Below are 24469 nucleotides of genomic sequence, written 5' to 3'. Positions count from 1 at the left end.
CTCTCTCTCTCTCTCTCTCTCTCTCTCTCTCTCTCTCTCTCTCTCTCTCTCTCTCTCTCTCTCTCTCTCTCTCTCTCTCTCTCTCTCTCTCTCTCTCTCTCTCTCTCTCTCTCTCTCTCTCTCTCTCTCTCTCTCTCTCTCTCTGGACCCTCATTAGGTAGAAATGGCTCAGACTGAGGTGCAGGATGCATTATCCATCCCCCCTGAAACCCCCCCCCCCCCCAAAAAACAAAGACAAAGACGGACGGCCCTGGTCAGCACTGCGTGTGGGAGCAGGAGGAGTAGAGGTACAGTAGGATGAAGCTGTCGATGAGCAGGATGGCGTAGAAGCAGCGCTGGGCGTGCAGGCTCCGCCCCTTCTGGAAGCGCGTGAGCAGCACGGCGAGCAGCAGGAAGAAGGTGGCGGTGTTCAGGACGAGGAACAGCCTGATGTAGGAGCCCACGCCCGCCGGCCCCACGCTGCCGGCCGTGGCCACCATGTGGACCTCTTTGAACTTGCGTCCCTTCACGAAGGCCCCCTTCCTGTTCCTGCGGCTGTCGGCGTAGTCCACGAAGGCCCGGGAGTCCCCGCCCCCCACCTCCTCGGCGCTGTCCTCGTACGCCCGCTTCGTGGTGCGCTGCCGCTCCTTCTTCTCGCTCACCTCGATCTGTGCAAAAATGTCGGGCAGGCTCTCGGAGAGCTTCTCCCCGAGGTTCACCTTCTTGCCGCCCTTGCCCCTGCCCTGCTTCTTGGACATGGCGAACATCTTCTCCACCACCTCCTTGGTCTTCTTCTTGTCCGAGAACTGCAGGAGGCGCTCGGCCGTCTTGCTGAAGGTGGCGCTGCTGAGCACCCGGCCCAGGATGTGCCTCTCCATCTGCTGGAAGACGGGCTTGGCGTGCTGGAGGTTGTCCTCCACCACGTTGACGTACTCCTCCACCTCCTCCGGGGAGCCGTCCGTCACGGCGTCCGCCTTCTCGAACACCACCTTGCGCCGGTCGGCCAGCACCATGGCGAACAGCGGCTTGCTGGTGGCCTCCCCGGTCAGCAGGTAGACGGTGTAGCTGTGCTCCTTGGTGGCCAGGTAGATGTCCACCCGCTCGGCGTCGCCGCGCAGACTGAAGCTCTGCACGTCCACGCCGGGGCCGAAGAAGATGTAGGCCACCCGGGTGTGAGGGTACCTTAGTGGCGTCGTTACATTCACAAAGTTTGATCCGTTGTACGGGTACCCCCGCGGGTAACTCCAGTACCCGAGCACCCCGCGGTCGCTGGAGCCCGTGTCGTCCATCCAAAACATCTTGTACGCGTCGTTGCCGTGCGCCACCGCCGCTCCGTGCACGCCGTCCACCTTGGCCGCCTGGAACGGCAGCTCGGTGTTGTGGAAGAAGGCGCTCATGGCCCTGGTGGGGCTGCCCGAGTCCAGGTGGACGTGGTCCACCAGCAGCAGCAGCTGGGGGTGCAGGAGCAGGAGGTTCCTCTGGAAGCTGCGGACCTTCAGGTCGGGGCTGTAGGCGGAGCGCCCCTCCCCGCGGATGAACACCATCCCCTGCCTCTCCATGGCCGCCTCCACCTGCCCCTGGGCGTCGGCGGCGGGGCCGGCCTTGTACTTGAGCCACTTGGAGTCGCAAGCCTCGGTGACCTGCCCCGCCCAGGGCTTGAAGCAGCTCCCCGAGGCCGCCGGCCCAAACAGCACGGCGTTGTTCAGGAAGGTGTACTTGGGGCCGTACAGCGCCTCGGTGATGAAGGGGACCCCGTTGGGGGCGAAGGTGAAGGTGTTCTGGTCGGGGTGCTCATGCCCCGCGTTGAAGTTCCTCCACCCCTTGATCCAGTCCTTGTACTTGTTCCTGTGGACGATGTCGAAGATGGCGCGGCCGCCCAGCTTCCCCGACTTGAAGGACAGGAAGGAGCGGTTGGCGGCCACCGGCAGGGCGCTGCCGTAGGTGACCACGCCCCAGTCCTCGAAGTGGTGCAGCCGCGGCGTGCCGAAGTCCGGGGGAGGCTTGGGGCTCAGGCCCGGGTCGTACCTGACGGATACAGTAACAGGAGTCGTCAGAATACACTCATATGGAAATGAAGCCTCTTGATAATAACCCTATAAACCAGTGGTTCTCAATCTGGGGTCCGGGGACACCCTGGGGTCCTTCAAGAGGTTCCAGGGGGACCAAAATGATTGATAGTTATTTACGTCATTTCATTTACAAGAAGTTAGCGCCGTTGGAGGATAATAAGTGTTTTGACAGTTTTTTCTCCCAAACTGTAGAACTTCTCAGACTGGATCCCAGAGGCTAAATCTTATCAAACGGAGTCAGTGGCCTACGTCACGGTTCTAAATGATCCAAAATGATTGCAATACACAATTAGAGACTCAGTAGAGCCCAGTCAGCACAATTCATGTATTAATAACAAATAATAAAGAAAATGGAATAACTAACTAAAAAAAAACAAAGAAACAAATAAATAAAGAGAATAGAATAAAATAAAACACCGTCTGGATGGTAATTGCAGTAATTGTGTGATGGCACAACAATACCTTCCTTTACAACGTGGGAAAACCTGAAAACCCCGGCAGGCGGTGTCTTTCTGTGATGTTTTAGCCACAGACAGACAGATAAGCAGGGAGGGAGACGGACGGACAACCAGACAGACAGTCGGACACAACACACAGCCCAAGCGGCGTCAGCCCTAAGCGACGCGTCTCCACCCACCAGATGAACTCGGTGTGCAGCGTGCACCAGCGCTGGCCCTTCCCCGCCTGTCCCGGCCCCTCCGTCACCCTGTTCCGGTGGATGAGCTCGGCGAGCCAGTTCCCGCTGCCGTTCCGCAGCACGTAGCGGTCCAGGAACACCAGCTGGCTCTCCGGCCCGTAGAACCAGTTGTAGTTGGAGTCTGCGATGGCCACCGTCCTCTGGAAGCCTGCGGAGGTGGAGGAGGTGGAGGGTTCAGATATCTCAGTGGAGTGTTAGACAGTTTAAACACCTGCACCGGAGTTCCGGTTCATTCAGGCTTGTTGGAGAAGGAACCGGGGATTTATTTCATAGGCTTCTGGGAAAAAAAGTTAACGGCTGACATGTTCTACCGAGTTTGAACAGTGAGACACCCCAAATGTACGGAAACATTACTTGAAAGTCCAGAGTCCAGTGCACTATCAGAACAAACTGTTTGAGCAGATTCCCCCCAGTTCGGAGCACACCCTGCTCCCATTCCCTTCATTCCAACTATCTTTCCAAAATGTTTTTTTGGCAGATTGGAAACTCAGATCGGGGTCTGGGGACCATACGCACCGTAAAGTAAATATTTGGACAAGAATGAAAACAACATTTCCCAGCCGTAGACCAAACTGGCAACCCCCAATCAGAACCTGCAGGGGGGAGAGAGACGCTCGTCCTCGCGTAAACAGCGTCTGTTTGCGCGGAACAAACACGAACCCGAGAGGGAAGTATTTTGGGATCGGAGGATTTACTGTGTCCTCATCATCAGGCGCGGAGATACTGTCTCCTGGTAATAACGTGATCTTGTGATGTGTGAGCCCCTGTCGCCGATCAGTCATGTAGTACTGCAAGATTCCCCATCACAGGACAGAGAGTTGTGTAGTGTGAACGGTGCAACGATCTGACCACTCTGAAAGTCCCGTAGTGCGAACATGGCATCAAGTAAAAGTATATACAGTATGTACTTGCTGTTAAATGTACCTAAAGTATTAACAGTAGGGGTACTTGCCATCTCCAGTTCCCTGATATAAGAGTCTGTAATACTTCATCAAGTTCTCCTGCAGCAGATGGTTTTCATGTTGATCCTGATTACAGCAGTCATTTCTTATCTCACGTTAACTTGTATCTCGTCCTCGGCGACACTGGTTTTTGCTGCTGGAACGCCTGAATTTCCCTCCAGGGATTAATGGGAAAAGTATTATTTTATCCTATTTTATCTAATCTAATCTAGTCTTATCCTATGTCATCCAGTCTTATTTTACAATCTACAGAAAGATGTACAGGTGGAGACATCAGTAATTCTCAAGGATACAAAGCTAGTGAACCATTGAGTAGCGTGATAGATCCAGTCCCTGATTTTTTTCTTTACTTTGGCTTATTTTTGATATGAATATAAAACCTGAAAAATAAAATCAAATAAAGTAATGTAACTGTAGAAATGTAGTCAAATAAAAGTACCGATACTTGGCACATTTTTACTTCATATTTAACTTCCACTTTTAAGCTTTAAGTTAAATACACATATGTATATACGTGTGTGCATATCAATATATATACATATATGTATATATATGTGTGTATATATATATATATATATATATATATATATATACACACACACACTGTATATGTGTGTGTTTTGTCATGTATGTCATTGCTGCTGCAATTCTTGAATTTCCCTTTGCGGATTAATAAAGTATTTTTATCTCATCTTATCAGTACTTGTACTTAGTTACTTTCCAGGAGGCTTCCTTGAGGATAATCCCGTCTTGTCTCGGTGTCTCGGCACAGAAAGGCGTCTCTGTGCGTCCCTGTGCGTCAGACTCTTCTGGTCGTCGTAATTAGACGCTCGCTCCACAAAGCACAAAGTGTCGGCAGGAAGCTGTGAAACGTCCAGACCTGCTGGGGGCTGGAGCAGGGTGGAGGACGGTGAGGAGCCTCACCTCCCCTCCCGCTGCCCCCTCCATGACCTTCAGGCCGGCCTCCCAGGGCTTCCAGGAGCCCCGCTGGTCCCGGCCCAGCTTGGAAAGTCATCCAGGAGGGTAATAAGCGCACGCATGCCTGCCCCATCTCAGCACCACCGAGTGCTCCACCCCCAATTTGCTGCGACCACCGTCCAATTTGCTCAGCTTCTTTGCCGAGGGGTCTCGGCCAGGCGTCGGCCGTTCACTGCAAAGTAAATATTTGTTCACACACTGTTGACAAGACCCATTTTCGGGGATGCCCTAAATATAACCGCGTCAACGAAAAAAAACAAAAAGGTTTTTTACTTTCTCATTGAGAAATTACCCGGATTTTGTCTGAGCAGGTTGGTCCCAGAGAGACCTGAGACCTGGACCAGAAAGCAGCAGATTCACCGACCACACAACATCAAATCAACACAAGTCAGAGCGCTACGGAATCAAACTACGTTTACACCTCGACACGCAGAGGAACGTCGAAGTGGAAATCCAGGAGGGAGAACAATTACAACCTCCTGCTTCCTCCACCAGAGCTTTAACCCCAAAGAGGCAAACTGCTGTCGTTTTAGGAGCTTTTGGAGCTCGTTCCGGAGAAGTTTAAATTTTTTCTTTGGCTATATTCGTACCACAAGGACTTCTCTCCAAATGCAGCTTTTTGAGTGTCGACCCTGGAAATGATTTGACATTTAAAGGAAATGGCTCCATAGGAATTGGCAGCAGGCGCTGACCTAAAGCGAAGGCCACATTACGTGAACGGCAATGAAACGATGAAGCAGAGCAGCGCATGTTCAACCGCTGACATTTGCAGATTTTCAGTCTCTTCTGTGCAGACACATAACAACCGCTGACTCTGCCACAAACCAAAAGACGGACAACAGACAGATGCAGTTTTGTGGTGCTCCAGTACCCGTGAGAATGCATTTTCAATCCTGAGTGCTCCCTCACTCGCACGGGCAAAATACCTCGCAATATTTTGACACCGTACAAACATGGCTGCCGTACAGTTCGCCACCGGGGTTGTTTGTGCAGCGAACTTGCAGCGCTGACGTTCCACACTGATCGTCGCCCTCATGAGTCTGACGCTGTTCGTTGCCGATGCATTTTCCACGGACGGTAATTTCGATCTGCTCCACAGCGGAGTAGCAGCAGGAAACGGAGCAAATTAAATACATCTAAATACATCTAGAATAAAAACACACTTTATTTGCTCTGTTTGGAGGAAATGTCGCTGCGATCGCCGTAAACCCGATATCTGAATATATTCAAGCTTATGTGTTTTCTCAGAAGGAACATTCAAAGTGAATATTCCTTCCTGTGCCCTAAGGCGCACAATCTGATTGGCTGCTGAAAATAGCCGTTGCGATAGCCTCCAAGCCTCAAATAGCAGATTTGAGGCTTTGACCTGCACACACCAAAGGGTTTTGGAAAGACTGGCACCGATTAAATCGAACATGTTTGATTGAATCGTGACCTGGCCGATTGGGATCGTATAGACGACACGTCGATGACAGCCACGATTCTACAGTGCGACTACCCTGGACCACCCTGGACCACCCTGGACTACCCTGGACCACCCTGGACCACCCTGGACCACCCTCTACTACCCTGGACCACCCTGGACTACCCTGGACCACCCTGGACTACCCTGGACCACCCTGGACCACCCTGGACTACCCTCTACTACCCTGGACCACCCTGGACCACCCTGGACCACCCTCTACTACCCTGGACCACCCTGGACTACCCTGGACCACCCTGGACTACCCTGGACCACCCTGGACCACCCTGGACTACCCTGGACCACCCTGTACCACCCTGGACTACCCTGGACCACCCTGGACCACCCTGGACTACCCTGTACCACCCTGGACTACCCTGGACCACCCTGGACTACCCTGGACTACCCTGGACTACCCTGGACCACCCTGTACCACCCTGGACTACCCTGGACCACCCTGGACCACCCTAGACCACCCTGTACCACCCTGGACCACCCTGGACCACCCTGGACCACCCTGTACCACCCTGGACCACCCTGGACTACCCTGGACCACCCTGGACCACCCTGGACTACCCTGGTCTACCCTGGACCACCCTGGACCACCCTGGACCACCCTGGACCATCCGGGTCTACCCTGGACCACCCTGGACCACCCTGGAATACCCTGGACTACCACGATTGAGCCAAATCTAAAATTGTTGGCGAATCGCCCGTGAAAATCACGTTATGTGGCCTTAGCTCAAATGAAAGCGTATGAATTAAGTGTTTGGCCCCAAAAACAGAAACATAAAGTTCAATTTTTTTTTTACCGGGCAGGATGGTGCGGTAGAGGAAGGCAAAGTGCTTGAGGAGCCAGGGATGGTCGAAGTGTCCGATGGAGAAGTGCCTCTGCACCAGGAACATGTACTGGAAGAGGGAGCGCGTGGTGTAGGAGCCGTAGGCCACGCCCTCGTACAGCGAGCCGTCCGTCACGTCCTGCAGCAGCACCAGGGACTTCTCCATGATGGCCAGGACCTGCTTGGTCCACAGGTAGGCCTCCTGCAGGTAGCCTGGGACGGGGAGAGGTGGAAGGGGATATGACATGACTGTAAAATAGGGTAAGTTAACGAGGCAGAAAATGCTGAAAACAAATCGATTAGACTTGATTTTGTATTTAGATGTTGTTTTCAAGAAGAAAATATATTGAAAAATAAAATCTTATCTTTTGAATTTTTATTCCAGAATACAATACTAGAGTATAGAATAAAATAGTTAATATTGAATAATAAACTAGTTATTATTATTATCACCGTTATAATCAAAAGTTTAAAATAAGGGACAATTATTTGATAATTATTAAAATCGATTTGTTGTTTTAATATTTTAAACATTGAAGTTATACATTTTATTATAAAAAATAAAAAATACTTTAAATAAAATGTATTATTATTATTATTTGTAGTTTTTTCTTCCTTCTGTGCTAATTGAGTAGAGTTATTATTATTAATAAACTAGTTTCAAATAAATATGTTATATGTAGAAAGTATTTTTTTACGTTGGTCCCTGGTCATTGTGAAAAAGGAATTTCATATTTCCTGATTTAAAGTGAATATTGACTTGTTGACAATTCACAACAGCTATAAGATCAGCTCAGATTCGCAGAAAAATTGTTAAAAACCGTATTTGACAAGTAGTGACGTGATCGACGAAGCTGTCATGCTCTGTTCTTCACAGGTTTCCATTTGAGTGACTGTCACTGGTTGCCGTAGCGACGCAATGCACAGCGTTTAGGCGCTACTAACAGGCCACGCCCCCTTCCTTTTTCCATTTGGGGGAAAGGAAGAGGAAAAAAAACAGGACAAGAGAGGATTTGTGGAAGTGGAACTGAGTGGAGGACGTTCATGACGCCTTTCATGCACAACGTCTCTCTCTCTCTCTCTCTCTCTCAAAGCAACAGCTAAGACCGTAAATTTTAAATCAGGAATTTTATATTTTATACATTTCAATTCAGTTCAAATTGGCTGATTTATAATCACAGCAGAGAACCTATATGTCATATTTCAAACCAAAATATTATAATCATCTAAAATTCAGGAATTCCGGAATGAAGGTGTCGGCGAACTCGTCGTTTCTCAAGTAGTTATTGTTAAATATCAAATTAAAATAATAATTAATATTACTGTTAAATTAATATTGGATACAAATAAATATAAACATGAATTATTTAACAAAACATAAACAAAATAAAAACAAAGGTAGCTTTGACTCAACATAATGCATTCTGGGGCGCTCCAGTCGCCCCGGGCATTCGAGGGTTAAGAATATAACAGCAATAGACACAAACGAGCAACAATATAAGTACAGAATAATAAGTAATGATTTGTTTTGGGGGTAAATATATATATATGTATATATATATATATATATATATATATATATATATATATATATATATATATATATAAATAAGCTGAGCTGGAGCAGGATCACAAAACGAGAACGTGAGCAAACAGTATAACCCTCTCACACAGTCTCAGAGTTTTACTACAGAACAAGTGACCACACAATCCACGCGGTCCAGGGTCCCTCTGCCCTCCGCCCCGCCTTCCCCTCCACCCTCCCCTCCGCCCTCCACTGTTTGGATTGGGCCGGGGACCGGGCCCTGCACTGAGCGGGTATTCACCCGCCACAAAGCAGCATTTCACACCGCCGGCGTTTCCGCTCCCCAGCAGCCGAGTGCAGCCGAGCACACGTTTGGTCTTTCAGCCCCAAAAGCCGACGCGCTGTAGTGGCGTCGAGGACGAACCCAGACGCGGGAAATACAAGGTCGCGTCCCCACCTCCTCCACGCCAGGCCACGCACCTCCGGGTGCTCCAGGCGGCGACCTGCGTCAGAATGCTCGTATTCCCAGAGCTGCTGCTGCTGCTAATCCATACACTATCCACCTCCGTGCACTGCCTCCCACAGCGCGCACACACGCACGCACGCACACGCACACACACACACACACACACACACACACACACACACACACACACACACACACACACACACACACACACACACACACACACACACACACACACACACACACACACAGCATCACGTGTGCATCTATGTTTCTTCGAGGAAACACTAAGCCGACGAATTACAGTACGGTCTGAGCTGGTGCTCTAGTCCAGTGGTTCTCAACGTGCGGCCCGGGCCCCCCCCAGGGGGGCCTTCCAGAGGGTTCCGGGGAGTCACCAGCCAATGATTAATGGTTTAAACTTCACCGTTGGAGGATGTACAATGAATAATGACTGTTTGGATCCTACGTTCACTGTTTTCTCACCTAACTACACCCGGGGTTCTCAATATGGGGTCCGGGGACCTTCAAGAGGTTCCAGGGGGTCCCCTGCGAAATGATTAATCGTGAAAGCTCGCCGTTATTTCATTTGGAAGATGTTAGTATCATTAGATTATGTACAAGACTGACTGTTTGGATCCTAGTTTCGGGATCCCAGAGAGTAAATTGTATTGAATGTAGGTCCATGTGTGAAATTGAGGATCCTTCATATGTTTTCATATGAAAATGAAAGTTGAACTATGGGATCATTTTTGTTGAGGACCACTGTCACATTCCTAAATTTCAACACACGTTCTACCATTGGATCAATAACTCCCGGAGAGGAGTTTAATATTCTGATCAGAGGTTACTTCCTCGTCTTCTAGTATTTTTAATTCCTCCATTTCTGGGTGCTTTCTAAATCCCATTTTCCCACAGTAATCCTGACAGATTAGTGCTTTTAATGTGCCCGTCTGTTCAGTTACTGTGTGCTAAACGCCGCTGCTGCTTTGGGAGAAAGGCTAAACGGAGCGGTAAACAGCCCCAGAACAGAGGAACCGACTCCCCTGACCATCACAAAGAGCTCATGTGTTGCCGACGCCTTAAAGAAGCTGGTTTTGTCACCCCAATAAAAGCGGCATCATCCCGGCGGGGAGCCCGGCAGTTAAAAAAAAAACAACCCCAAAACAAAAAAACAAAACAAAAAAAAAAAAAGCAACACAAATAAAATTAGCAGGGAAACACCACGACGCCGGCCAAGGCAGAAGAAGGAGGAGAAGGAGGAGAGGAGAGGAGGCTTCTCCAGGTGGCGCCGGCGGCGGGAGGAACGAGGCGGCGCCGTGACTCCTCTGACTCCGCTCAGTCCTTCTTCCCTTTCATTTTTTTTTTTTTGTTATTTTCATCCGCCGCTTCCCTCCACAGAAGAGCCTCAAAGGAAGGAAAGAAGCCCGGGCGGAGGAGTCCGCATGAGGACGGAGATCAAAAGCCCCCCCCACCCCCACCCCTTACTTTTTAATTTTTTTTAACTTACGAGAACCAGGCTGTGCAGCGTGAACGTCCTCTGCACAGAAAGGGCTTTCGCCGGCAAACCGCCCTTTGTCCGAGAACGCAGAAAAAACTGAAACATATTTGCGCCGGGGGATGCAGACAACAAAGGGGAAGGACGTCCGAGCTCCTCGGGGCGGGAGGGGGGGAACTCAGACGTTTAATAAAAAAAAAAAAAAAAAAAGGGGGGGGGGGGGGGGGGGGGGCGCAGAACCGCGCGGAGAGTCACGGCCGAGGAAACAGCCACAAAGGATCGGGGCGGCCAAACACTCGATAACCTCCAGGCCCGCCGAGCCGGTATTCCACTCCACACAGCGATCCGCCCTCTCGCAGAGGAGAGCGCGGCCGGTCCCACCGTGGGAACCGGCGTCTCCCTCGGACAGGCTGGAGCCAGGATTCAGCCGCTCGCTGGAAGTGCATTGTGCCGGGGGGGGGGGGGGGGGTGAAAGGAAAACCCGCTGAGTATTGACGGGAAAGTCACAGCGATTTATATGAAACACTGGTGCTTTGTGTTGCGGCTTCAGCCTGTTTCAAATTAAAAAAAAGCCATGTTTGACACACTGAGACGCCATCCAAAAAGCGGACATTCCTCCCCAGGACGTTGCCCTTCGTTCATATCTCATTCATGAATCCGCATTTTCTTCCTTTCAGACGAAAGCGGTTTTAAATGACATCGATGTTTCTCAAACTGAGGTCCGCGGACCCTTGGGGGGGGGGGTCTGTGGCTCGTGTCCAAATGGTCCGTTTGAGCTTTTTGCTGATACGGCGTTTCTTTCAAAAGCCAGAAGTTAAAAAAAATAAAATAATAATTCTGTTTACACGCCAACAAATGTTGATGATGTTTCGGGGAACTCGGCGAGAATTTGCGGTTAGAAACTCTCAAACTCACATCCTGTCGATGGGTCAGATTATCCTGGACGCCTCGACAACAAAAGCCAAAAATGCAGTGAAATTTTACAATGAGGCGATGTAAATTGGATCAACGTTTCCCCGGGGACCCGTGGGCGTCCGGAGGCCTCGTCCAGATGGTCTGTGAGAGCTTTTGCTGATGTTGACGTTCCTTGGAAAACCCAAAATCAGCTCGGCGGTTTTTTCAAATGATGTTTCCATCATTCCAGCTGAAAAAGAATGTAATCCCGCTGACACTTTTTCACACAGCGCGGGGGGCGGGGAGGGGGGGGGGTTCCTTAAAGCAATACTCCCTTAAGAAGAAAAAAAAAAAAAAAGGCTCCCTGGACTAGATGGCGGCCCTTACCTTGGGTCATGTAGACCAGGCTGCCGGTCAGCAGGGCCACGCAGTTGGTGGGCTGGTGGTTGTGCAGGTACTGGAAGCCCCAGCCGCGCACGTACGACTTCTCGTACATGAGGCGCGAGGCGTTGCCGATCACCTGCAGGAAGCGCTCCTGCTGGCCCTTGTTCAGGTACTCGAACAGGAAGTCGTAGGCGGTGGCGAAGCCCACCAGGGAGTGGGCCAGGGGGACCTCGTCCCAGGGGGCGTCCTTCACCAGCCTGCAACACAGACGCCAGTTTAAGGCTGAGTCTGCACTCACGCTAAAGATTAAAGATGGATCTGAATAAAATATTAACTTTACTTTGTTGGTAAATGGAATTTGCCGCACGGAGCCCGAATCAAACCTTCAAAATGAAACACGACACAACGACACAGTGAAACACGCTGGATTTGCTGATACTGAGTGTCCACGTACTGGATAGTACACTGGTGGGAAAATGAAACAGCACAGTAATTACTGTCTCGGGGCTTTTCAATAGCAGTTGCCCGGAGCAGATTTGGGGCATTGTCAACCATCTTGACAATGACCACACCTCCGGGAGTTTAGGAACTTCTGCCAAGGAAAATGAGTTTTCCCGGCACATTGATTCGCTGGGGAACGGGGGAAAACAAGTGAGAATACTGACGTGGATTATAATTATGTGGGATTATTATCACTGGATTGTAAAACGATTAAAACTTGGCAACCCTTCTGTCGGTCCTGGCAACCAACAGCTGGTGCACGGTTGCCAATTTGGCGTGTTTAAATGTATATTTTAAATGCTGCAGCTGAAGCGCCGACATGAAATATGTAAAAAGCTCCGCTAAAAGCCCGAAAGTCAAAGGCGACACAGACTGTCATCCCCGCGTTCCCAGGAGGGGAAACATCACCGAGGAGGCCCAAGAAAATGCCGACGCCGTTTTTGGGCGGCAGCGGCGGCGGCACCTTCCCACCCGAGGGAGCCGCCGACGCGTCAAATTTCCTCCTGAGCTTTTACAGGGAAACCCAAATCTGCACCGAAAGCACTGACGGCAGCACACACCTCAAAGCGCTCCCGCTTTTAAGACCCGAGGAGACATCTGGGAGAGGGCTCCACGCCTCGCTTTAATTTCCTCTGCCGAGCCTCGTGATTACGTCTTTTAATATCTCCGTTCGCTTTGAGAGCAGAACTTGCGTAAAAGCGCGAAGCGGCGCTTTCAAAGGCGCTGTAATCGCATCCGGGCCACATCCGACGGCGCCGCGTGTGTAAACTCACACGCCTTTAAAAGTACAGTCGGTCCTGTCAGAAAAAAAAAAAAAAAAAAAAAAAAAAGGAGGCTGACTTTGGTGCATTTTTAAGAGCACAAATTGTTATCCCCGGTGAAAACAGCTGAAGGTTTTCTTTTAAAATGTTTTTTTTTCTTTAATTACAGATGATTGTCAGATGGCTTCAAACAGCGCTCCGCCTCATTTGAGTGGCGGCGACCAAAAGCCGAGTGATTTTGCTCGGTACGCGACGTCGACGACGCACAGGAAATAACCAGGTTGAAGGCCCCAGACGCCGCGCTCCCGGCCGCCACCTGCGCTCCTCCCCAAACTCTCAAATTCCCCCTTTGAAAACTTAAAAAAAGACGTCTAATTGCAAACATCAGACGTCCGGGATGGGGCGGGTTCTGCTCGGGGCTGGATGTCTGAGATGCATCAAGTCCATATGCCGACAGGGATTCATTTGGAAAATAATGTTTTCCACATTACGTCACATATTATCATCAAAGGACTGGCTCCTTGCATCGAAATGTATTAATCCGCACCTGATGCGCGCCGGGTGGGTCACGGAATTTGTTCGCACTTCAGCCACTGTGACTTAGGGTGAGGTATTTAGTGTGAAGAGCGGGGGTTAAATTGGGTTTTGGCAGGCGGGTGGACCCTGGTTTCCAAACAAAGCGACTCCTGCACACCGTCTGCACTTGTCGCGCGACTGAAACGCTGCTTTGTTTCCACACATTTCTTTCTATTTGACAGTGTGCAGGAATGTCTTCTTTTTTTGGAATATTTCCAGGACTCCAGTTGCTCGCCTCGGTCCAATCACCAGAACCAGCGATATCAGTAGCGCAAGTGTTTTTTGTTTTTTTTTTCCATTGAGCCGCGGCCGGTAACTTAGGTTTCTCAAACTACAACTTGAGCCCAGTGCAGTCAACTGACTAGGGGAATTACATGCGGGTCCTCAAAGTTCTCTGTGATCCCTCAATCCCTTCCAGAAGGCCCAAATGGAAAAATATGGCAACGTTGGCGAGGGAACCTCAATACCTTCCTTTTGATTCATTTACCGAATTTAAGCCCAATGTAACCCCCGGTTAAGAGCAAGCAAGCGGCAGGAATGGAGGCGACGACCCTCCAGGTTGGAGAAGTCCCCCAGGAGCCCTGGTTCAGTGCAGGTAGTCCATGTAGATGATCTTGAAAGTGATAAACACTGAGACAAATTTGAACTTTATCGGTCACGTTTCAATAACAGTCTGTGTTACAAACACAAACATAACGTACACACAGGTTACAGCAGCCCCTAACACGGACCTCACCCCTTCAGCGAGCACTTCGAGGAGGCCCCCCTTGAGCCTCTGGGAGCCCCGGGGAGAGAGGGTGCGGGGAGGGACGGGGCCCCCCTGCTACCAGTGTAGGTGCCAGATGTGCACGGCCCGTCAGATCGGCTCACACGTGACGCAATGAAAGTGAGGGCCGGGTGCGGGTGCATCACTGGCCCGCCTCATCCGCGCCGCCTGGGAGGTGGAGGTGCCACGTTCTGATTGAGCGGTATCGTCGGACATTTTGACCGGCGAGTTTATAATTTATCGGTTTTTTTTTCTAAATCGTTTAACCAGGCAAAAAAAACAGCAACTACCGGAGTCGAACATCAAGGAAGCGACGTAGTGCCGTAACGTGTAACACACTTTTCCCGACTATTATTAAAAATTGTTTTGTATCGGCCAGGAAAAATCAGAGCATTGAAACAGTGTAAGTGGAGTTTACTGTGTTCTGAAACTGGAGTGTCGAGGGGGGGAGAGAGGGGTCTCATTCCCCGCTCTACAGTCCTGTGCAGAGACTTTAAGAGGCGCTCAAAAGAGAAAAATAAAAATAAAAAAAGAAAAGGCACATGGACCCCCAGCTCCGGTTCTTGGCATTTCGCCGCTCTGGGCATTCGGAGCGGCAGGGCGGGCAGATCACACCTGAGATAGTGCGCATCGGGTGCACTGGGGACACATTCCTCATGGACGTGCATATCTTGCCCAGGCAACCCGCTACCTCCCTGCCACATTCACACTTCATTCACACGTGTCTGTCTTTTTAGATGTATTTATTCAAGAAAACTGTCGGGACAGTGGGGACGCACGTCTCCCCGTTGCTTTCTGTTTCTATGGGACTCAATTGCAGCTATCGATTGGAATATCGCTATGATATGACCGCTCAAGCCTTCTCTCTACCAAGCTTTATGAACCCTCTGAAAGCGAAGGGAGTAGCAAAGCAGTTTTATCTCTTGGCTCGGTAACTCTGAGATAAGCTGCTCTGGTATCACATTTTCACATTTTCACATTAACATTCAACATGGACTGGACTTTAGTGTGGTTGCTGGGTCATGGAAGTGTTGCAATGCGTCTTACCATGAAACCTGATGCTTTTTAAGGATATTAAGTGATCATTATTTGGCTCTTCAGTTTAGTCCTAGTCAAGCCAAAAGTAAATGTGTTCTGAGTTTGTCACACCACGGAACAATGTGATATTAACCACCCAGCCAAATTTCAGTGACTAAAAACATTGGTAAGTATATAAAATTAGGTTTCAAAATAGCGGAAAAAAAGGGCAGTTCCCTCTGTTCTAAGACGCTGGGGGCGTGTGTCTGGTTTCTCACCTCAAAGCTTGGTCTGCCCCAAACTCCGGACTTTTTGCTTATTTCAGCATCCAACCTACTCTATGTACAGTGTTCGGGGCAGGGGCCATGCAAAGTATGACCGCTCACGTCATCGAGTCATGATGTGGCCCTGCCCAAAAAGGTCCGGACCACAAAAATGGCGGGAAACAGTTTGACGGTGTGACAGAAATGACTTTTGAACATGTATAATGTGTTAAGAAACAGATCTGGGAATTGACGGGAACTTTAATGAGTTTCACACTGTGACAGAGCCTGGGGTGGACAGCTTGAAATGCCATTTGCAGCTCTCCGGGGGAGTTTGATTTAACGAACAACCAATAAACCAAAAATGTCATTTCCAGAACAAAGTTTTGAATAAAATAAATTCAAGTGCATATCAACGCGGTAACAAGAGCGATGACACATTTTAGATTTTTCCCTTTCGTGTGACCTTTAAACACGGACCTATGCATCATCGTGGGGTTCAGAGGTCTCTTCTGTCGTTAGGGTCGGTGACGTCGCCGCGGCGCCGGGGTCAAACCGCCGGCGAAGGGGCTTCTCTGCACCTGGCTGTTGTGGGCGTGTCCGCTCAATGTGGGCTGGTTTTTTATGAGCGTGGCAAACATTTCAAAGCTCTCTCCCGTCATATTTAATATACATTATATAGAGAGGTGACTTTTTTTGTTTTCATTAAAAGGGTGGCGCTGTCTACTTAGAAAAATGAATAACTTCTCGAAAAAACTAAGTAGCTAGTCTTGCATCCGTCCCTTAAAATAAAGAATCGTCCTTGAGAACAGACGAATCCTTGTTTGTCACACGACACGCCACTGCAATACACACACGCTTTGGACGGCGGCTGGTGAAATGGGTTTTCTGCATTTAACCCATCCTGGCATCCCTTCCTCCGGGGAGCAGCCAGGAGCAGTGGGCAGCATTCGACGACGCCCGGGGACCTGGCTCCATACGCCCATCGCTGGCCGGACGATGATGTGTGCACGTGTTTGGTGGGTGTCCTTACTTTTGTTAGATGGAGGAAACCCCATGTGAGCACGGGGAGAACATGCCCCTAATTGGGAGATAGCCCGCCAGAGCACGGCGCCAACAGCGCCCCAGGCGGGAATCGAACCCAGGACCTTCTTGCTGCATTGCACTGTGCCACCGTGCCCCTTGTTGGAGAAACACAAAATGACGTGTTCCTTATTTTACTGATAGTTTAAGGACATTTTTCATGAAAAAAAAAAAAAAAAAACTAATCATGAACATTACGCAGTGGTCCGGGCGGCCATGTTACGGCGTTCCCCGTTTGCATAAAGTTGAACCTGCTCAACTTGTCGCCGTGAACTCGTCGCCGGTCGTCGCTCCGCCCCCTGCAGCTCCGCCCAGTGCAGCTCAGCCCGCTGCAGCCGGATGAAGCCGAGTTCCCTGTGCCCCTAGCACGAGGTCGTCCGGAAGGCGATCCGCTGCCCGCGCCCCGAAAGCGCATCACATCCCCCCGCGGTGCGACGGCCGAGCATCTGAACATTTCATTTCCGCTGAACGTGGCCGTGTTCGGCGGAGGATCCCCACAGCTGGGAGACACATTTCCTGCGGCACAGACGCTCACAGCGGACGGGGCGGTGGTGGGAGCGGCGGCAGTGCGAGGTCGGCCCTGGATTCTGGCGCCGATGGGAGTCGAGTGTGAACATGAATTTGCTGATGCCGCCTTCCTTTTCTTTTAAAAGTTCCTGACCACAAATCAAATTTCTCTGTGGGCAGTAAACTTTAAATGTTTCAGACCACTAAACTGTGTGAATAGGACTTCAAACCCGAGAGGAATTAAATTGGGGCACTTTGCACCCCATGCGGGCCCCATGCCGGGCCATCCTCGGTGAAGCCAAGGGGGTGCTTTTTCTTTGGGGCCGCTTCTGCTCATCCCTGAGAACCGTCTTTATTAAATAACCGAGGTTAGTATCTGGACTCAGATGACTCCGAGGACATTTTTCTCTGTGGATGTTAAACATCCCAGGTAGAAAGTCTTGGTGGAGGTTCCGGAACCTACCGACTAATAAAGTTTGCACGCGTCACAAAATGCGTCTCGATTCCTTGGTCATTTCAGTTTACGACCAAGTCGGCTAGAAAAACGGAAGTCGTTGAGGTCCTGACGACTGGAGGTTAAAAAACCTGTGGTCTGTGGTGTTGCACATTGACCAACCGATTATTTGAATGATATTGAAATTGATTTAATGTTCTTATTTTTAAATGATTCTGCTCCTTATTTCAATACATAATTCAGTATTTGAATATTCATATTCATATTATATGGGTCTAATTTTCATGTGAGGGCTAAATAACATCTAAAGATTTGAAGATAATTTGGGATAAAAAAATATATATATCTTAAAGTTTTATTTCAATGTGAAGGTTCAAGTTAAATTCTCATTTCTTCATTTTTCATACCTTCCACAACATTTTGGAATGTGCGTGACAAGGTCTATGAATGAACAAATATGAAAAGTATTCGGGTGCCCAAAATTATTTGGGTGGGTCCCAAAAAAAATGTCTGCCAGCGTTGAGGACATCGGAATAAGTTTTGATTCCCAGCATGAGGAGCCGTGTGTAAATCATTTCCTTCATTCTGTTTTCTAGACGTTCAGAGTTCAAGGCGCCGCATGGGTCCCTGGTTCTGGGTGGATCTTCCGTGGAAGGTCCGGTTCACGTCTTCGGAGGATATTTACCGGGGCCGCAGAGCGAGGGCACTGATGTCGGCCCCCGGTTCGGAGACGTAACCCGGCGGTGGGCAGAAAGAACTCCTCGTTTAACAGGAATAAGATTAACGTCTGGGATCACCCTGTCGTGGAGTCTGGAAGTGTTCCTGTCGGACGTGGAATAACTGTTCAAACCACAGTGTGCAAACCCAGTCACGTGGAAAGGTTTTTGCCCGACTGAGTGCAAAGTGCCTTTAAAACACAAATCTTTGCCTCCAGTTGTAGCAACATTCAAAAGAAAGAACACGACTCCAGCTTCAACCTTTGAGTTAGAGCGAAATAAAAGGGGAGCGAAATGAGTGGCCAGTTAAGTCGACCCTTGAGTTAGATATCGAGGCAATTGTCAAAAAATGTTGTGATATTAGATTTCTGTCAACATGGCCCGTCCACCTTCTACTCATAAGCACAATCCAACCAGAGGTTCTAATGTGTGAACCGGACCGGATCAGAACACGGCAGGACGTTTACCGTGTGAACCCAGTGTGAACCGAGTGTCTGCGGGTGTGGAAGAGTCAAATGCACTTTTATGTAACACAAATCTCACCACCGTTTAGGGCTTAAGATTTTCGGGACAAACCGCCTCTCATGTATGAACTTCTTTCCTAAAAGAAATACAAATGCAGATAAAAAAAAACCCCTAAAAAACGTTGATGTCGAAATGAAGACCTCGTGAATTTTAAATGGAAGACTTTTCGACGGGTTTCCAGGGCTAACGCTTCTTAAACCAGACCTGCAGACACCCTGGAACATGGACGTCCACCTCTGCTGACACCTCTGTATGTGCTGCCGCTGCCAGCAATTATAGTTGGATATTACTTCTCTGTTTATACACACTTGTTTATGCACGTTTTATTAACCCTTTGTATTAACAAATTCATTCAAATCTTTCCAACAACCCCAATTCCCCTTTAGTATTAATAATAGTACTATCTCATTGTCCTACAAGAAAGCTTGTGGGCCCCTAATAATAATAATTTAAAAAAAATTAATACAATTAATAAAACAATAATAATAATAATAATAATAATAATAATAATAATAATAATAATAATAAAGCAGAAAATGTACCAACTAGGCTGGGCGGCCATCCTCTCCATGTAGTCTCGTGCCAGGTCCAGGGCCCCGGCGCGGTGCGGGTACAGCAGGCAGAACATGGCCAGCACGCCCAGGTTGTTGCCGTAGACCTCGTTCCAGCGGGCGCTGAACTCAGCGGGGGCCCAGGGCGGCAGGTACTCCTCGGGCCGCTCCAACATGGCGTCCCCGGCCACCCGGAGCCGCCGCGCCATGTCGCGGTGGGAGCCGCCGGCCGACGCCTGCAGCTCCTCCACCTCGGCCGGCCCGAAGTACAGCATGGGGTGGCCCTCGTAGTTCCCCCCCATGAAGGGGATGCCGCCGCCGGGGTCCACCGCCACCGGGGCCAGCAGGGGCCACAGCAGCCCTAAGAAGAACACTGTGGGGGCCCCGCGGGTGTGGGTCCTCATCCTCACATCAGAGAGGGGGACGTGGCATCACCGGAGGGGCTCAGCTGAGGCGGACAAAGGGAAGATTTGGGAGAAACGTCAGCCATATTTCCCTCCGATTGGTGTTTTTTTGTTTTTTTTTTTGGTGCAGAAAGGGCCTCGCATTCCTGCAGTAATGAGATGCAGCTGCAGCCCCGATCGCTTCCCCCCGAACCGCTCCGGTCCGGCGGGGAGGAGGCCAGACAATCATAACTCACACAACCAGTCCTGACACGGTCGCCCTGACAACGGGTGTGTTTTTTTGTTTTTTTTCCCCGCCGGTACCATGTCGCCGGTGCACGTTGCGTGGTGAGCGGGGGGGGGTCGATAGTCGGGTCCGCTTGTGTTTAGGATCAGTACATTTCATCCCACCTGGTGCTCAGGGTTAATAGCGGCGCCGGGACTTGTTCAGATACCGGGATGAAACCAGTTATGAGGGAAAAAGACAAAAATCTGACCCGAAAAGTTGAATCTCTAAACGTTAGGGAAAAATGACTTAATTTCCCAGCTTCATTTTCACAATTAGCCCATCAGAATTATCTTGTGGAGAAGAATTCATCGTGTTCTAATCGTCATCCCAGGATCCCCATCTGTCCACATCTGCACTGAACAGTCCAAGCACTGGATCAGGAGCGGCTGCTTATTAAAACGTTTAAATTAGATTCTGAATCGGTTTCAAGTCGACGCCAAAAAAGTCTCCTCATCAGTCGTGGAAAGTAATGAAGTACTTTCTTATTGTACCTCAGTACAATTCCCAAATATCTGCAGTTACTTAAGTATATTCAGTATATGCAGAGATCCTGGACTTTCACTGCTTTACATTAAAAAGCAAATACCTCTGATTTTACTACGTTTTCTCGCATAACTTTAGTTTATACTTAAATTACTATGATATTAATATTGTTTTTTGGGGACTTATCTTGCAAAACAAAAAGGTCCTTCGGGCACTTTAGGCTGTATTATCAGCTCTGTTTTATCAGGGCATCAATTACTTTGGCTTTTAACACTTTAAGTGCATTTAACAGCAAATACATACCTACACACTTTTACTGAAGTAGAAATGTCCAAGTGGTACTTTCACTCGTACTCAAGTCTTTTTTTAGTCGGGGTAATGAGTACTTTTGCTTCAGTAAACGCTCTGAGTACTTTCTACCAACCACTGCTCAACATGCATCATATCACATGGATTTCTGTCTTAAATGTGCATTTGTATTTCAGAAAACTATATATGAAGAGTGTTCCCCTTAACTAAGTGTACAGTACTAATACAGTACTATAAAACTATATACAAAGCAGGATCTGGAGGATTGGGGTGTCATGTCACTGAATAATCACGGTTTATAATCCTATTTTCTCCACCCAAATTAGCGGTGTCCGGGCAGGCGGAGGCGGTGGGGTCAGCGTGGACCCCGCTGACCCCACCCCCCGCGGAGCTCCAACCCCTTGCTACTAAAAAGCAGCACTCTGCTCCGCGAAACAAAAACAAAAAGGAAAAGAAAAGAAAAGAGCGAAAGAAGCGAAACATTTGTGAACATGACGGTGGGTTCCAGCACCGGGCTCCTGGCGCAGGTCTGGTGGAAAAGCATTTGGTAGTGATTTACAGGACGTCTAGACGGTCAGGCCGCTCTTCTGACGTGAGCTTTCCCTCGACGGGGGCCTCGTTTCACCGCAAACCCGCTCCTCTCTAATAGGTGCTTTCACTTCTTTCAATTAAAAAATAAATAAATAAATGAAAATAAAGATGGGACGCCGGCTAGTTTGTTCTGAAACGGGACCTTTCGGACCCCCGGGGGCCGGTGACAAGGGGGTCCAGTCATCACAGGGAAGCAGGGGCCATTCGGGGCCTAAATCCTTCCCAAGCTTCTGACTAAGATGATTTTTTTTAGCACATTTAGATCATTACCAATTCTGTAAATCTTCCCTTTTTTTTTTCTCTCTCTCTCTCTCTCTCTCTCTCTCTCCCATTTTTTGCCGACGTTGCAAAATTCTTTGTACAATTTTCTCTTTTTTTGGTAAATATTTCTTAAACGTATATATTTTCTTTTCAACTCTATTATTATTTTATTATCATTTATTATTAATTATATTAACTTTATTGTCGCCAGTGTTGCCCGGTTAAGTCACTTTAACTTTCAACCGCTGAACACGTGTTTTATTTGCTTTTGCTTTTGCTTTTTGACTATTTGCCTGCACCGTGGAGCGCATCTGCAGATGGGAAGCGTTTCAGCGGTCACGTGACACTGGCTCTAAGTGTTGAACGGTGACAAATAAAAACAATTTCTACTTTTGAGGACGGAACAAAAACCTGCGAACCGCGCCCTCATCTCACACCGCGTTGAATGATCTAAAACAACCGTAAACCCGCTTGTCAGAGCCATGGAGAATAACAGGAGCATTGGTTATTGGCCAGATCCTACCACTGAACACGGCGTGGAAACGGGACTTGAGATTTGCTCCCTGGCTCTGCTGAAACTATTTAAAGTGGTAATCCACGACACGGCTCCGTGTTGGGCCCCGGGATTCCACCCGGAGCTGGCGATGTTTTTTTTTTTTTTTGTTGAGGTTCATCCACACTGACGCTGGTGTGCTGAACACAACGAGCTGCGCCGCTTTGGCCCGTTCAGCGCGGCCGCCTTTCACTTCTTGCCCGTGTGGCGGATGGCCAATGGCCAAACGCAATGGCCGTTTCTCAACAAAAGCCAAAGCCAAATGAAAGGCGCAGGGGACAACTTTCGCGCCGCCGTTGCAAAGACAACCGGCTGGGCTGTACGACCGCTCGGAGCCTGGCGCACACGCAAACAGCACTTTGGAAACACCAGAGGAACGAAAGCGTCTGAAGAGGCCGACTGAAATCGTCGCAATTTTTATTTTAATTTAATTCGTTCCGGTCACGCAATCATGGACGCCGCACCGAGCGCCCGGGCTCGTGGCTGCGGTACGTCGACGTCGCCGCCATGTTGGAACGGACAAGACCGACCTGTAAACAAACACAAGTGAAAAGGAACCTGCGGCGTTTCTGGGTAAAAAAAAAACAAAAAAACACTAAACACTGCGACGTTGACATTCCTCGACCTGTTTCAATGAGCGCTTCTCATATTCAAGGGTTTATGATCCACCTGGAGCAGATTGCTCCGGTTCCTCCAATGGCTGCTCATTGGTTGATGCACTTCCTGTGACGCACCGCGATAAATCCTTCATTTTCCCGGGAGTTGGTGGCAGTTCCAGTGCAGAGTGATATGGAGGCTTTTGGGGAACCGTCTTTATTCTGCGGACATTGCATTCTGCAATCAACGTCAACGTCATAACGAGAAGTAAAAGCAAAAAAAAAAAGTTGCCTATTGATCCTTTAAAGCATCAAATGTGGACCTTTTTTTTTTTTTTAACAGCATAATGTTACGGATTACCACTTTAACCATCCCAGCCCCGTTACACTGCAGTTACTGCCCCAAATAGCAGGGTTTGGATGTCTAACACCCAGAGGTTTGTGATTATCCCCCATTACACTCAACCACTGTGGCTGAATCAATCATCTGCCCATGGGGGTTCCCAAACCGGGGTCCGCGGCCCACTAGGGGCCCTTGAAGGAAAGCCAAATGGGTATTATTTTGTTAATATTTTTTATTATTATTTTTTTTAGTTAGATGTAAGTTGCTGTTTTGCATTTTCAAATAACCTTTTTTTTTCTCCCCCCGCAAACAGTTTATACTCTCGGTTTTCTCTGCACTTTTTTGTCGGGAAAGGTTTAAATTAAATGTTAAACCGGATAAAGTTTGGAGCTTTTAATCTTAATCGTTGTTTATTTCTGTAGTTAAAGCACAGTGTAGTTGAAGCAGATATATTTGATTTCGTTTTATTTGAATGTACCGTTTCAATGAAATGGCAGATAAAGTGCATTGTGTGATTGTATTTTTATTTGTAATGTTTTATTTTTTCGGGGGCGCTGAGTGAAGTGAACCCCTCGGTCGAAAGCACCGGAAAGAAGCCCCCAAAACACTAAAACACAAAACATGTCGATTCAAGGAATCACGCACCGGTGGACTCCCCTCCCGGCCCCGCAAGTGTCTCGAAACCGACAACGTGACACTTTCCCCCGGGTCCGCCGTCAACCCAGCCGCCGGTGCCGCACGGAGGGTCGCCTCGTCCCGCCGCCAACGCAACCCCAAAAACGGCCCCGAGCCCCCCGGCGTTTACCTGTCAGAACCTCGGTAATCCGCTCATTCCTCCGGTTCCTCCGCAGCATCAGAACCGTCGACGGTGGGAAGCTCTTCCTTCTTTCCTTCTCGTTCGTTCCGTTCCGCCGAGCTCCTCCAGGACCGGCGGCCGAGGCAGGAATGCGGGGCCGAGCGGAGCGAGTCCCTGCCGGGGGAGAGGAGCGGGGGGCGAGGAGGGGCTTAACGGAGCCCTCCGCCCTCCGCCCTGCATCCACCCGCTCCGCAGCAGGTAGTCATCTGGAAAGCGCGTTTCGACTGGAGGACGCGTCGAGTTACAAACTTTCTTCATCCGAGTCGAGGCCTGAGAGACGTCGCTGTGTTTTGTGGGTTTTTTTTGGTTCGTTTTTCATTTGTGATTTTTAG

The 24469-nt window shown here is 49.1% G+C and overlaps 1 protein-coding gene across 1 annotated transcript; it reads right to left on the bottom strand.

Annotated features, from left to right (window-relative positions):
* Positions 1–245: 245 nt before the first annotated feature.
* On the bottom strand, positions 246–24213 carry dse (dermatan sulfate epimerase). The gene is made up of 6 exons (XM_080024186.1): positions 24087–24213; positions 19465–19921; positions 11757–12010; positions 6960–7199; positions 2686–2893; positions 246–2004 (listed from the first exon to the last, which is right to left on the bottom strand). The coding sequence occupies exons 2-6, from the start codon at positions 19875–19877 to the stop codon at positions 255–257; spliced, it is 2865 nt and encodes a 954-aa protein (XP_079880312.1). The 5' UTR covers positions 19878–19921; positions 24087–24213; the 3' UTR covers positions 246–254.
* Between the last annotated feature and the right edge of the window lie 256 nt (positions 24214–24469).

Source organism: Zeus faber (assembly GCF_960531495.2).
Source record: "Zeus faber genome assembly, chromosome: 2".
Taxonomy (NCBI): domain Eukaryota; kingdom Metazoa; phylum Chordata; class Actinopteri; order Zeiformes; family Zeidae; genus Zeus; species Zeus faber.
The sequence above is the reverse complement of the archived record's forward strand: the minus strand, read 5'-3'. Positions and strand labels throughout refer to the sequence as shown.

Excerpts from the sequence above, each read along its gene's own strand:
- dse (XM_080024186.1), bottom strand. The coding sequence starts at position 19,877 with ATGAGGACCCACACCCGCGGGGCCCCCACAGTGTTCTTCTTAGGGCTG. Across the intron at positions 12,011-19,464 it reads ATGGCCGCCCAGCCTAGTTG|GCTGGTGAAGGACGCCCCCT; the intron begins GTACATTTTCTG and ends TCTGTGTTGCAG. Across the intron at positions 2,005-2,685 it reads CTGCACACCGAGTTCATCTG|GTACGACCCGGGCCTGAGCC; the intron begins GTGGGTGGAGAC and ends TGTATCCGTCAG.